Source organism: Tachypleus tridentatus, chromosome 6 (assembly GCF_004210375.1).
Source record: "Tachypleus tridentatus isolate NWPU-2018 chromosome 6, ASM421037v1, whole genome shotgun sequence".
NCBI lineage: Eukaryota > Metazoa > Arthropoda > Merostomata > Xiphosura > Limulidae > Tachypleus > Tachypleus tridentatus.
Window position 1 is genome coordinate 34798900 of NC_134830.1, and position 14250 is coordinate 34813149.

A 14250-nucleotide genomic window follows, 5' to 3' on the forward strand; every position below is an offset into this window, starting at 1 on the left:
TTTTTTATTGTTGTTCACAACTGAATTCATCTTATAATTTACTTAATTTCTCTGTGCAAAATATTTTAACTCAAGAAAAATAAACATCTGTTTCTAAAAATGTTCTTTTGATAAAATAACATTAAATAACAACAAGAGGCCTTTTGGTCCATCTAGAAAGCCCTATTAAAAACTCAAAACTTATCATTCAAATACTTAACGTTTTCCTTAAGCTCCTTTAGTTTAACTAAACCCTCTAAGTACAAAAGACTTGCAGCCCTATCAGAAAAATAAAGCTGTCTTAATTGAAGATAACTCCTACACTACCAAAATTTATGTCTCCTATCTTACCATTCTCACCATTAAACATGAAAACAATGAAGCACCAATAATATCAATACTTAATCTTAAATATTTCAATCAGATCACCTCTGTTGTTGTTGTTGTCCCCCCCAACAAAAAAGATTTTAACCTGTCCTCATACAATAACTTTTCTATTTCAGGTATAATCCTAGTAGTCCTCCTCTGAATCCCTTCAAAACAATTCAATGTCTTTTTTAAAGCAAGAAGCCCACAACTAAACACACAACTTCAAACACAACCTAACTAACAACCTATAAAATTACATTATAACCACTTTAAACTTGTATTAGATTTTTCTGTGTCCAACTTTATATTTGTGGTTCAAATCAAAGTATCACACATGCATTGCCTTGCATTTATTATAATTAAAAATCATCTGCTCTTTATTTGCACAACTCACTAAATAATCTAAATCCTTTTGTGAAACAGTTGCATCCACCTCACAACCAGCAACACCCAAGTGTTTAATATATTCAGCAAATTTAAACAATCTATTGACAATTCCTTCATCTATATTGTCAATACAAATCAACAGAGCAACGATGCTAACACTAAACTCCATAATGATTCCCTACTTCCTTCCCTCTAGCCAGTTTTCTATCCAATGAGTTACAGATATAACATTTTAAGAAGTCTTTAATAAAGCACACAGTAAGATGCTTTCTAAAAGTACAGATACACCAATTCTTTACCTGTACCCTTGCATATGAAATAAATAACCTCTTAAAAGAATGTCAAAAGATCAGTTAGGCAAGCTTTCTCACTTTTGAAAACATGTTGATTATCCAATAAAATTTAAACTTTATTAAATAACTTTGCATTGTAAATCTTGCTGATTGTACTTTCACTAGATAAATTCTAATTTACACACATCAAGTTACAAGTTGCTATATGGAGGCCTAGCAGTAAGAAAGTGGTTAGTTATATCGATATATTTTTCGGTTCCTTTGTGATAGCTTTGTATAATAGCCCTAAACAATCAATATTATTTTGTTTTTCTTTTATTTAAAATTTGCATTTAAACATTTGCTTACCTTTGCAGTCTCCTTTAGGGATTGCCAAGGCATCACCAAAGTAACCAGGAAGACATGTGTCACACTGTGACCCTCCTGTGTTGTATATACATTTTAAACATTCTCCAGTTGTCCTAATAATAAAGGAATTAAAGTTAAGAGTTTATAAACACATTTCACAAGAGCAAAATGGACTATTTTAAATGTGTTATTACCTTATATTATTATGTGAAAAGTAAATATTTTTGTAAGAGTAAAGGTCAAGAAAAAAAAATTTTTGTCCTAGAATCAATAAAATCTTGCTCTTACATGCACAAAACATTTTGATTTATGTTCATTGATATACAGATTATATAGGTTTTAAGCTAAATTTACTTTAAATGAAAATGCATATATAAAAATGTTGTTCAAACTCTATAAATATGACATCACACCAGATACGGCATGTATTCTTTTAGCCTGATCTAGGTGATCTCTTATCTTTCCCACCAGAAAAAGAACAAAACTCTCTCCTTGAAAATGTTTACATAACTTTTTATGTAAAATTCTATTTTATTAAGTCAATAAACGATTTTAACTTCAATTTCATATAAAAAAGGGCAGACCGATTATGAAAGTGTTGTAGAACCTTAACACAAATTTATTGTTTAATTAGATTTTACTATAAAACTCTTCTTAAGGCTAGTAAATTTCGACAATGTTTTTTTTTGTTAAAGTTAACTTACGTATTACAGTTTCCTACAGCATTCAAATCTATATTTTCATTACATTCACATCTCTTACAGGGTTTGGAAATGCCCTTAAGTCCATCTGGATCACCAAAGTAGCCATCAACACAAAGTTCACACTTGTGTCCTGAAAGATAAGAAGTTATCTTAAAAAGTTACTTGTATCTCTACACTTTTTAGCAGATAAAGTATGAACAACTAAACTAAGCACCACTCGTAATTATGCAACTGCCTACATTACCCTGTTACAGTATTATTGACTGTATTTAACATTTATAGTAACTGGTAGTATTCAAAAGGCTATTTTAGAAGTTCATTGAAAGTTATTAGTTTTTGTTATATTATCTTAACCATTATTTGATACAAGTTTCTCTGTGTGTGTGCAAGCTTATAACTGACAAACTGCTGAACAGACCTTCACAAAATCTGATATATATAATCGTAGGATTCAGCCAGTTTGCACTGGTTCCTAAGAACCTGTTCTTAAAATTTCACAAGTTTACCAAACCGGTTCTTAGCCCTCTGATGCTAGATGTACACTGTATCGATTGTCACTATGAGAATTCATGCTCTACAATCAACTGTCACTATGGGAATTCTTGGTACGTAAAGTCACAAGCAATAACTCAATTGTAAATTAGTAAGATAATATTTGAGGCCAGAATTGCACAGGCCTCTACAAGTGACAGATCACCCATCTTAGACGAAGTAAGAAGAGCATTGCCATAGACTAATGTTGGCCTACATTTTCCTACATTGGAGCAGACAGAGAAAAGAAGTTGAGTTTGAAAAATAATGAAGTCAATGCAGACTTATGTGCTATTAATGTTATTTTGTTGGTTTTACTATTCTGGAGCAAAATTAAAAGTCCATGGATTGGAGATTTAGTCTGGTTTGATGTTTTCTTTGTCAATCTTTTTAGTACTGGTCACAGACAAGTTCTTTTAATATGCATATTACCAAAAATATTAAACTTAGTACATGATGGCATCTGACCATCTAAGGGAATAAAATGCATCATGTTTTTGCTTGGGATACTGAATCTCTTTTTGCTTGTATTTTCATACTGACAGGATACGAAAGTTGGATACTAGGCTTAGTAGGCTAGCACTCGCATAGAAAAACTAATCCAATAATAAATATAAACATGAACCATAACACCATAGTACTACATTTGTGTTATAATTGTATGGCTTGGTAAAATTATATTTCACTATATTTATGTTTGTTGATATATACTTATACAAAATTCCTTGTGTAAGTGGAACAGAGTCACCTAAAAACAATATTTACAAAAAGAGTTAAATATTAAGTTAATTTTCTTTATTTTTATAATCATCTTTTAATTTTTTGGTGGCCCATAAACAATTTTCGAATGAAAATTTATAAAAATAATTAGAAAATAATTCTATATTTTTAGCCCTTGTGGTGAAAGTTTAATAAGAAGTTATAATAATACATTTATTTTTGAGTAAAGGAATTTTGATATTTCAGACTTCAGCCCTTAAAATGAAGCGGCAATGTTATATACTGGAACTTGTAACAAAAACCACAAGAACTGAAACTTCAAAGCAAGATCCAAATGAACATCTAACACCAGCAACTTCAAGAAATGATGAAACCTCTGCTTTAATATTACACAAACTATAGATGATGAAGATCCAGCAACTGCTCTTCTAGATTGCTGAAATATGAAGCAGGCTGAGGAGTTCAAGACAAAATATGATGGTTTGGTTGTTTGCAGCAAGAAATTTGGTTGTGATCATTGAGCTAAATTTGATTCCATAAATATGAAGGGAATTTACATATTGATGGAATTGAGAAATTACAGTGTTGGAGATCAGGAAGGAATAAAAAACTGTCCAGCAAGCATCTCTCAGAAACAAAAAAAAAAGAACGAACATTTTTCATCGAAGGCAGACAATATATGTGCAATGCAATTGAAAGATCGTGCAGATGATGCAATTATCAAATGCCTAGATAAAATAAACCAAAAATATATCACCTCTACATGTAAAGTTTTTAATACAATCTACAGTGCAGCAAAATGAAACAGGCCATTTTCTGATGTTGAACATGAGATTGAGCGACAAATAAAAAATGGGTTGGACATGGGAAAGGGACTCCACTTTCGGAAAACAGCTGTTAAAATAATTGAGCACATTGCAAAGGAAATTAAGAATGAAATATTTCGAAAACAGTTGAACAAAATTTAAAACTGTGTCATCACTGATGAAACTTCAACCATATCTTGTAAACCAGTGATCATAATTTTTGTAAAAGGTTGAAGATTGTGATCTGTCGCCAATAATTTTTCCTGATTAAGTTGGAAGGATAGGCTGCTGAAACTATATACAAATCTCTATTATAAAGTTTACATGATGCAGGATTTGATAGTGGATATTTGAAAAATAATTTCACTGCATTTTGCTCAGATAGTGCAAGTGTAATGCTTGGCCACAAGTCAGGGGTGAGCACTAAAAAACTTAAAAATAATTTTCCTGACATCATAACTTGTCATTTCTTAAATCACTGTTTAAAACCGGTTTTAGATAAATATCTTACTGAAATAGATTCTTGTTATTATTTTTTGTTGCAAAACATTGGAGTGTGTAAAACAAGATAGAACAAGTTAAAATTTTTGAATCCCACCACTAGATATATAGCTTAAGGATTCAATGCATAAAGAGATAAGTATTTTGAGTTAACACACCATATGTCTTCCCTGTGCAGTGAACATGTATTTCAGCTGGCATATGTAATTGTAACGTTAGTTAAAACATTAATATTAATACTACAAGCAGTAAGTAACATGTTAACTAAGAAATTTATATCATTACTTTTTAGGGTAGACAACTAGAACCATTAAGCTCTTATGTACAAAAATCCACTATCAAATGTTGTAAGAAAAGAGTAAATTATTTTAACCTGTTAAAGAGAAATCTGTTGAATAACTAAACATACACAAACAAAACAAGAAACTTGACATACATCAGTCCTTTTAGAACTAAATGTTTGTTCCTGGCTGTTAAAAATCTACGTTATTGGGCGTTTTCAAAATACCAAACACCACCTACATTAGTTTTGGTTATCACATCACTCTTATGAATATTATGTAAACTGGTTAATATAATTATATATTGCAAATATTTCGAGATACGTTTTTCTTTTCTCTTTTTTAACAAAATTTGTTAACTGTTTATTTGGTTTTATAAAATTTGTCTTGACAGCTGTTTATTGTTTTAGTTTGTGCCATTAATTTGTTTAGTTTGATTAATTAATTAACTCAGTTAATTAAACTTAAGTGATTCCAGGAGGATTCAAAGTTGTTTGAGTTTGTTGTGCTTATTGAGTTTTTTACAGTTTCTCAAAAGAATTTGGTATATGCAAATGAGAATAGCAACTGACCCTTAGGACGTTTTTGTAACAGTAAAGCTTGTCACTGAAAATGAAAAAAACTTGTGTGCTTCGTAGATTTTTTAACAGCCAGAAGCAAACATTTAGTTCTAAAAGGACTTGTGTATGTCAAGTTTCTTGTTTTGTTTGTGTGTGTTTAGTCATTCAACAAATTTCTCTTTAACAGGTCAAAATAATTTACTCTTTTCTTACAACATTTGATAGTGGATTTTAGTACATAAGAGTTTAATGTTTCTGCACTAACCAGTATAGCCTGTTGGACACTGCAAACATGCCACTTCCTCATTAGGTAGGATCACACAGGCTCCATTGTTTGGACAAGGACATGGTTGGCAATCATCAACGGAACCACGTAGAGCATTCCCATAATATCCACTAGCACAGTATTCACAGTTGTCACCCGCAGTATTGTGTTCACAAATGCAGCGTCCTACAAAAAGATTACTTGTTTAAACCAACATCAGAACATGAAACACAAAATTTTAAAAACAAACAACTGAACTTGAACTTTTTGTTTATTTAGAATATAGGTTAACAAAACTGCTTTTTCGCTTCCCATTTAATTATTTGAAAAGGTGAACATGTTTGGTGTGACAAGAATTCAAATAATTGATCTTCCGATTACAAGTGCAGCACCATAAACCTGGCCATATTAGGCTGTTGAGTGAAGTAATTAAATGTTGTTTTTTTACACCAAGTGTAAAAAATGAATCCTTAAAAAAATGAATTCTTCATGCCAACTGTATTATATACAATAAATAATGGGCATACTTTCCAGAAGTATGGACTGTGTTCAGTAGAAAATTGGAATGTTTCAACCTTGTGAACCAAAAGGTAATCTTTTTACTCAAATTCTGAAAAAAAAAAGAAAAATCAAAACATTTATTTACCTGATTCAGAATCACAATACTGAGCATGATTGTTACAGTTGCATGGAACACAACGAGCAAACTTTCCACCACCAGGTGGATCATGTCGGAATCCTGGTCCACAAGACTCACAAAACTGGCCAACATAGCCTTCTGGGCAAGTACACATCTCTATCCAAGCAACCTCAAATCCAATTGGAGAACGATGAGCTGAGTCAAGCTGAATATTATCCAGAAATCCAGTTCCTGGAAAAACAGCCCAAAAGTAGTTTGTATTTAGCAAAGGTAATTGTTTTATAAACTAGCAACCATTTTCTCCTGTTGTACGACTATTTTGTTAATTATTATTATTATGTTTAATCCAATACAAGTTTTATTTTCCTCTTTACAAAACCATTGTAAACTTAAGACTAGAGTAATTTATACAATTCATTCAAAAATTTTCTTTCCACAATATATTTAACTCCTGCTTTAACAAGAACCTGTAAAAATGAATAAAAATCACAAAACTTTGCAACTACCTCGTAATTCAAGAGCAACAATGAGAAATACATAACTAGTAAAAGCTTTTTTTTGGTCTTTCAAGAATTAGAAAAGTGATGATTTAATATGTTTTTGAAAGCAAACTATTTTCTAGGGCTGTAACGATTACACGATTAACCAGTTATGGTTCGGTTACGAAGCAAAGATTAACTGGCTACAAAAGTCCGTAATCACCGCAGCCCTACCATTTTCTACTCACAAATTAATACTTTTCCAAGGTATCAACATGCTATTACATATACATTTAAACTAGAGGTAATCATATTTAAGATAATAAAGGAAATAAAGATAGTTTAGTCTAGCATCCAAATGCCCTTTGCTATAGACATTGCAGGTGATTTTTAATCCACTAAAACCTAACATAGAAAAATTAAATATGTAACCTTGTCATATATAACAGTTAACTGAAAATACCTTTCACAAATGAATGCATGTATACATATAGTACCTTGTACAGAGTAGGTCCCTTTGATTTTGATGCTTGTTAGATTTGATAGAACACTAATAAAGTCATGTGTATTGAGCCTAGGGTTCCAGCCATAAATGGAATGTTCGTGAAGCCGATATTTATAGTCCTGGTTCTTAACAGCTGGTAACGGATTTCCTTGACCAAAAATTGGTTGTGATATTGTAAGTCCTGATCCTTCTAAAATAACATCATCTACTGTTGCTCGAGGTACCCCATCACCAATTCTTAGAGTGAAACTAAGAAACTGATTATATGAACTTCTGTGGTCACCCAAAAATCGATCTGATACCAAAGAACAAATATTTTTTTGTTATTATACTGTGTATCTGAAAATCCTATAAGTTACATAAAATAAAACTAGAAATATTTCAATTTTTTTAAAACATGTAATCCCTATCACATTAATTATATATGTTGGAAAGAGAGACAGATATTTGGCTGTTTACAGCAGTGAAAAAATCAAGCCAAGCTCTATAAAATTATTACAAGTTCATTTCTTTTTATGTAGATGCCTTAGATTTCAACCAATCATTAACCTGCAACTTTATCAGACAGTTGATTCATGCAGTTTTGCTAAACTGGCGAACTTCAAAAACTGCACCACCTTTGAAATAACTTGCCGCGTAACGACTACATAAATTTATGGCGATTCTATTGATTGGTAAATGATAAACCATTAAAACACCTCACGTGTTGTATTTAACAAATTATCTACAAACTATTGCTACAAGTTTGCTAATTCAATTCATTTGAATTAAACATATTTTATTATTTTAAAATAGAGGACTTCATACTACCTAAAAAGTTACTTATGACAGTTCACTTGCTTTGTAAATAATATTACCTAACTCTCACAATATGTCTACTTGAAATGCTAAATGCTAATAAGGATTTACTATTATGAAATTGTAAATTGTCTGAAGATACATTTGTGTTGTGAATGCTACACAAATTGCAGCTTAATTCAACACAAAAACAATAATGATACTGTACAGAGTTTATTTTGTAATAAACATACACTCACATTCAATATTTAGCTCAAAACATCAATCAAACAATGTCAATAATAGAAAAACTACTACTTCACTAATTGTAACACTACAATAGATAAAATAAGATTTAAGACCAAGTGGTTATACAGGTATAAGTACAGCAATCTCCAGATGACATCAGAGTATGCATTAGAATCATACACTAGTGGTTTGTTCACATGCAGGGTATGAAGAGTTGATGTAAAGTTGATATGAATTCAGTGTAGTTGAGGTACCTCTACTAGGTAGCTAGATGTCTGCAACCAGTCTTTTACAAAAATTATGTAATACTAGAGTGTGTACTTAAAACCTTTTAAGACCATAACAAACAAACATAACAAATAGTGGATATTTTGAAGTTAAGAAGAGGGAAATTTATGCCAATTTTGTTTACTTGAAAGTTTATATAGGTGCTTTTTTTTTTTGGTGGGTCCCCATTGTCCTCTAATGTAAAAACCACTATAAGTATTGTTTTGTTGTTCTTTTCTTAGTGTGAAACTACACATTAGTATCTCTGCACTCTGTCCATGGAGAGGAACCAAACACTTTATTTTTGCAGTGCAAGTCCATAAACTTACCACTGATTCAGTGGACAATGCCCCTGAAAAACTTAATACTAATACATATAAAAATCAGGACAGTAACTAGCTTCTTTATATAGGACACATTACTTCATGAAGATCTACATTAATAGCAAAAGCTGTACAACACTAAGAGTATATAAAACTTATCACTTATTTTCGCTTTAGGGATGTCTTATTAACATGTGACAATTTATTTTCTTTTTGTTTTTGTTTTTTTACTTTTAATTATTTATCAAATGCTTAAAATAAAGTACACCCCCCCATGCAATTTTGTGTGAATTATTCACAGCATTTTATAAATAAGATTACTCACACTAAGAATACAAATCCTATGAGTAAGTGTACTTAGATAATAATCAATGCAACACTTGTAATGCTAAATTTTAGGCATTCAGATTCAGTGCCTTACCAGGAGCGACAAAGTAGATTGGATCTCTTCCTGATGAATCCACACCAATGTTTTGGATTATGGGGTTGAACTGAAAAGGTATCTCTCTGCCTGACTTAAGTTGAGCTTTCCAATTTTCATTCCCTGTTGGAAAAATGTCAACCGAGTCAAAATTTCTAAACTATCTCCAAAAAAGACATTGAGTTGTCAGAAACATTTCAGAGAATTTCCAGAAAACAAAATATCAAGCGTTTTATTTGCTTATCTTATGAATATAAATAATTTTCACTCAACAGAAACTATAACTGACTTATTGATGTAAGTCTTACTTGTAAATCTTCCAAGCAAACCCAACAAGAATAAAATATTACATCATAATTCACAATAACTAATCAATAGGCTAACTGAAACTTATGATATGCACACACACAAAAAAAAAAAAAAAAAACTGTAGTTCTCCTGTGCAGCCATAATTCATTAAATACATTCAAAAGGTTTGTTTTATTTTTAGTTATATAGTTCACTAGAATCTACTATACTGAAAAGCATGACTAAAAATAAGTGTCCTTGCCTCTGGTAAAAGTGCTTTTAATAGCAACTTTAGAATAACCAGGGGCACTTCTACATACTGAAGAGTGACCGTAACAGAAGCAAGGAAGGCACCCAAACTCATTCTCTTCTTGCAAGCTGAAAAATCCAGGTTTACATCTACATGGAAATAGAGATTAAAGAATCAGTTATCCTTGTGTTTATAACAAAATATATTTTTATTTTTAAATAATTTCACAAGGGATCAGTAATACCATTTCATGGAAAGAAACAATCAATGACATAAGAAAATTTGTACCTACACTCATTCTGCAAGCATTTTATCAATCTCTTTTCTTATAACCACAAGTTAATTGAACAGTTGAAACACTGAGGAAATTTCAGGTGAATCTTTACCCATCATACCTTTCTTTCTTTATACCCTTTAAATAGAACTTAATCTGGTGTCCACATTCTCATTAATGTTTTTTAACAGTATATAGATGTAGCATGAATTAGTGTTTAACAGGTAATTATAAAACTCCAGTACTTATATGTCTAAGTTACCTATTATTTGAAGGTAATCAAAGTTCAATTGTAAATGAAATACTTTGCTCTATGTATTTATGTTTCATTTGTGAACTGTATGAATATTCCTGTTACATACTATAAGCTATGCAGCAATAAGCACTACACCTCACACTCTACTCTACCCCTGTTTTTCAATAATCCCTCTCTCCTGATCTCACTGGTGGAACAGAAATGTTTTAATCCCTGATCCACTCCTGTTTACAACAATCACAATATTATGTATTTATATAAACACACTCCTAAGGATATAAAATACACACTTAAGTGATTTTACCTTAAGTTTTAGGAAAATTATATTGCACAAAATATAATAAATACTTTATTGCACATCCTTATATGTATAACAGTCAAACCAGTTTATTTTTTATTAACAAGCAAATTAGACCTTTTTTGTTTATCACTTATGAAAAGTTTGAAATAATGAAATAGAATATGAAATCATATGTTACACAACACTCTTTCAGAAGGAACTTGAGAAGCAAAAATTCACCTATCACAACGTTGTCCTTCAACATTATCCTTACACCTACATGTTCCTGTCACAGCATCACAGTTTGGCTCACTGTTTACACTTCCTGCTATATTACAACCACAAGGCCTGCAAATTGTAGTATTTAAGAAAGGAGTTAAAAATTTCCACTTGGGCAGTGTAAAAGAACTACAGACTCACAAAGTTTTTATTTTATGAAATACAATTTTCTTTTTGTAAAAAAGGGGTAATCTTTGTATTTAACGTGTTAAATAATTTCAAATTTAAACTTTTTAAATAAAAATATAAAATGCACATATTTACCTTTTAATCTTGAAACACAATTTTAGCATACACTTTCTTTAAACTTGAAAGATGTATAATTTATAATTGAAAATAAATATAATTCATGTCAGTTTGAACTCACACTTTTCACAATAAAACACCTACTCTCTCCATATATACTTCTGGCAAGTAAAATGAGTAAGTTTGAATACAGATAAAATGCTCATAATATTTAAACTCTTGTATTCAAAGAAATCAAGAGTGCTATAAAACAGTTTGTCACCTAAAATATAAATAAAGAAAAATGATTTTTATTATTGTCATCAACTGAAATTTTGCTGCCACAGCAAGAGTTAAGTGTTGTACATTAAGTTACTAAAAACTTATTTTCAGCAAATTATAGCAGTTTAATCATTCAGCTTTGATGGTAGAACACCGAGTTTGATTATGATCCAAAAGAAATATAAAAAGTATCTTAACACTTGCAAATGAAATATTCCACATTTTTTTGTCTAACATATTGAAAAATACTATTTAAGGTTCTCAAAAAATAAAAGTGCCACTTTTAATATGGCTTAGAGCATTGTTATCAGTTGAAAACATACCTGCATCCTTGTGAAGTAAAGTCATAATAATTAGAAGAACAATGATCACACCTTGCACCATCAACTCCAGGTTTACATTGACACTTGCCCTGCTGATTGCACTGCAAACTTCGAGAACCTACAAACATATAATTCTTTGAGTTGCAATCATATTTAGAAGTTTATAATTTCTGTATAGAAACATTTAATCAAAGCATGAAAATTACAAATATATTCGGTTAGTATAGAGATACAGATGGGAAGAAACCATGCTTTGAGAAAACCAAGTTTAATAGTTTTTGTTTTTCTGTATAAATATTTAAGTAGACAGTGAAAACTTTCCTTTTCTGTTATTTCATGTTAATTGTTTAGTCTTAGGATGTTATAAAGTGACTAAATGAAACTAATGTGCAAGTTAGTGTTTTTTTTCCCCTTAGCCTTTGTCTAGATGCTTATTTCCATTTTATATTAAATGTGTTCATTTTATATTAATCTACATTAGTATAAATATTAAGCAAAACTCAGCAGTCTCTACGACTTCAGTTATTTGATAATTATATTTATTTAAAATGCAGTACGAATACTGAATGAATGTGTTTTCAATCTTTATTTTTGTGTTCTGTATTACAACGTACAACTTAGCTTCTCTGAAATAAAGTTACTACTCTCCTCATATTAAAGATATATGTTCTTTAATACAGTTTCATTACTTCATTATCTAAACATTTTAATACGTCAATTGAAAGAGTATCGAATTCTTATTAATGAAACAAATCTTTGCCTTGTGTCGAACGTTTAAATTTCATTTTTTCTATATTGTAACTAAGAAATTACAACATTAACAGTTCTGTTTTTATTCATAGAAACGTGGAAATATATCAACTTATGACAATTTATCGATGAAAACGTTTGTTTGTGTTTTCTTATACCAAAGCCACATTGGGCTATCTGCTGAACCCACCGGGAGGAATTGAACTCCTGATTTTAGTTTTGTACATCCATAGACTTACTGCTGTACTAGTGGGGAGACTTGATGAAAACAAACACATGCAAGATCACTTCAGTTACATTAAAATGTATTGCATTTATGTATTAATACAACTGAAATTTTCAAATTTAACAACACCTTATACAGAGAAGTTAAACTGCCAAATTAGAGATCTCTAGAGTCCAGATATAACAATCCCTAATTTTGATATACTGACCACTGGGAGAGCATCCAATCACCACCACTATCATCTGCTACAAGGGCTTTGTCTGGCTCCCTGTACTAAACAATAGGATTGATTATTATTTTTAAAAAGGACCCACAGAGTGTGTTCAGCAGCATCATGTCTTGAGACTTTGATCCATCTATTCTAAATCTCACATGCTAACCACTAAGATATGCCATGCAGTACTAAAAAAAAAAAATGTTAAAAATCTGTGTTTGTTGTTTATCAGTTTGTTTTTTGTTAGTTCTGTGCCTTGTTAATCTCTCAATAATTTAAATAGCACAACACAGTTTAAGTTAATGAGAATTACCAAAAATAAGAATATATATCTTTGCTGGTTGTAGACGAGATCTGTTACAATTAACTTAATATTGAAAAATGGTTTTTGTTGTTGTTGTTGTTTTTACAAAAAAAACAACAAGAAAATAGAAAGGTTTTTACTACCATGAATGTAACAATGAAAGAAATGTCTAGAACAGTAAAGAAAACATATCCAATGTTTCGTTAACTCAGCAGAGATGTACCTGTTGGGTTACAATTGCACGGGACACATCTTCCATCTTCTCTCTCATAAAAGTTTTCTTCACATCGCTCACAATGTGGACCAGCAGTGTGATCCCTACAGTCTACACAGTGTCCACCATGTCCTGTATGTTCGTACAAATGTCTGTCAAAGTAGCACTTTTTGGATCTGCCATTGCAGTTGCATGCTAGAAAGTAAAAACAAGAACTTAAGTCATAAACCGTTTTTAATCATGTTACACTGTATTAATCACGATAACTTGAATAATAATTCAACATCCATTTAATAATACCAAATTCTTTGTAAATTAAAAACCCAGAGATTAGAAATATACAACATTAATTACATGTAGCTTTACAAGAAATCCATTGTATAACTGAATTTTAAAGAATTTATAAACCAAGCTTACTACAAAAACTAGCTGTATATATGTGGTCAGACATTGTTCATGGTTACTACAGTTTTTAAAGAGTTGAAATTCTAATTTTGGTTCTTTTTAATTTGTAAATACTACTTATATATGACACTTGTTGTAACTTTCATTTGTTGTTGTGGTTATCCGATTGTTTTTACATGAAAAAAACATAATGTAGATCTTTCAGTTTGTTTAGAAGTTATATGATCATATTTTATATTCATTAAGAATGGCAGGTTTCCAGTAATAAACAACTA

The 14250-nt window shown here is 30.7% G+C and overlaps 1 protein-coding gene across 1 annotated transcript in view; it reads right to left on the reverse strand.

Moving 5' to 3' along the window:
- The window catches only part of LOC143252226 (laminin subunit gamma-1-like), a 77760-nt gene that overhangs the window by 15708 nt on the left and 47802 nt on the right, over window positions 1–14250 (reverse strand). The window contains exons 5-14 of the mRNA XM_076504028.1: window positions 13580–13765; window positions 11863–11980; window positions 10994–11101; window positions 9956–10092; window positions 9406–9528; window positions 7361–7663; window positions 6391–6615; window positions 5745–5930; window positions 2081–2210; window positions 1377–1489 (exon numbers count right to left, since the gene is read on the reverse strand). Coding sequence (XP_076360143.1) covers window positions 1377–1489; window positions 2081–2210; window positions 5745–5930; window positions 6391–6615; window positions 7361–7663; window positions 9406–9528; window positions 9956–10092; window positions 10994–11101; window positions 11863–11980; window positions 13580–13765 — 1629 coding nt within the window. The remainder of the gene's footprint in view (window positions 1–1376; window positions 1490–2080; window positions 2211–5744; window positions 5931–6390; window positions 6616–7360; window positions 7664–9405; window positions 9529–9955; window positions 10093–10993; window positions 11102–11862; window positions 11981–13579; window positions 13766–14250) is intronic.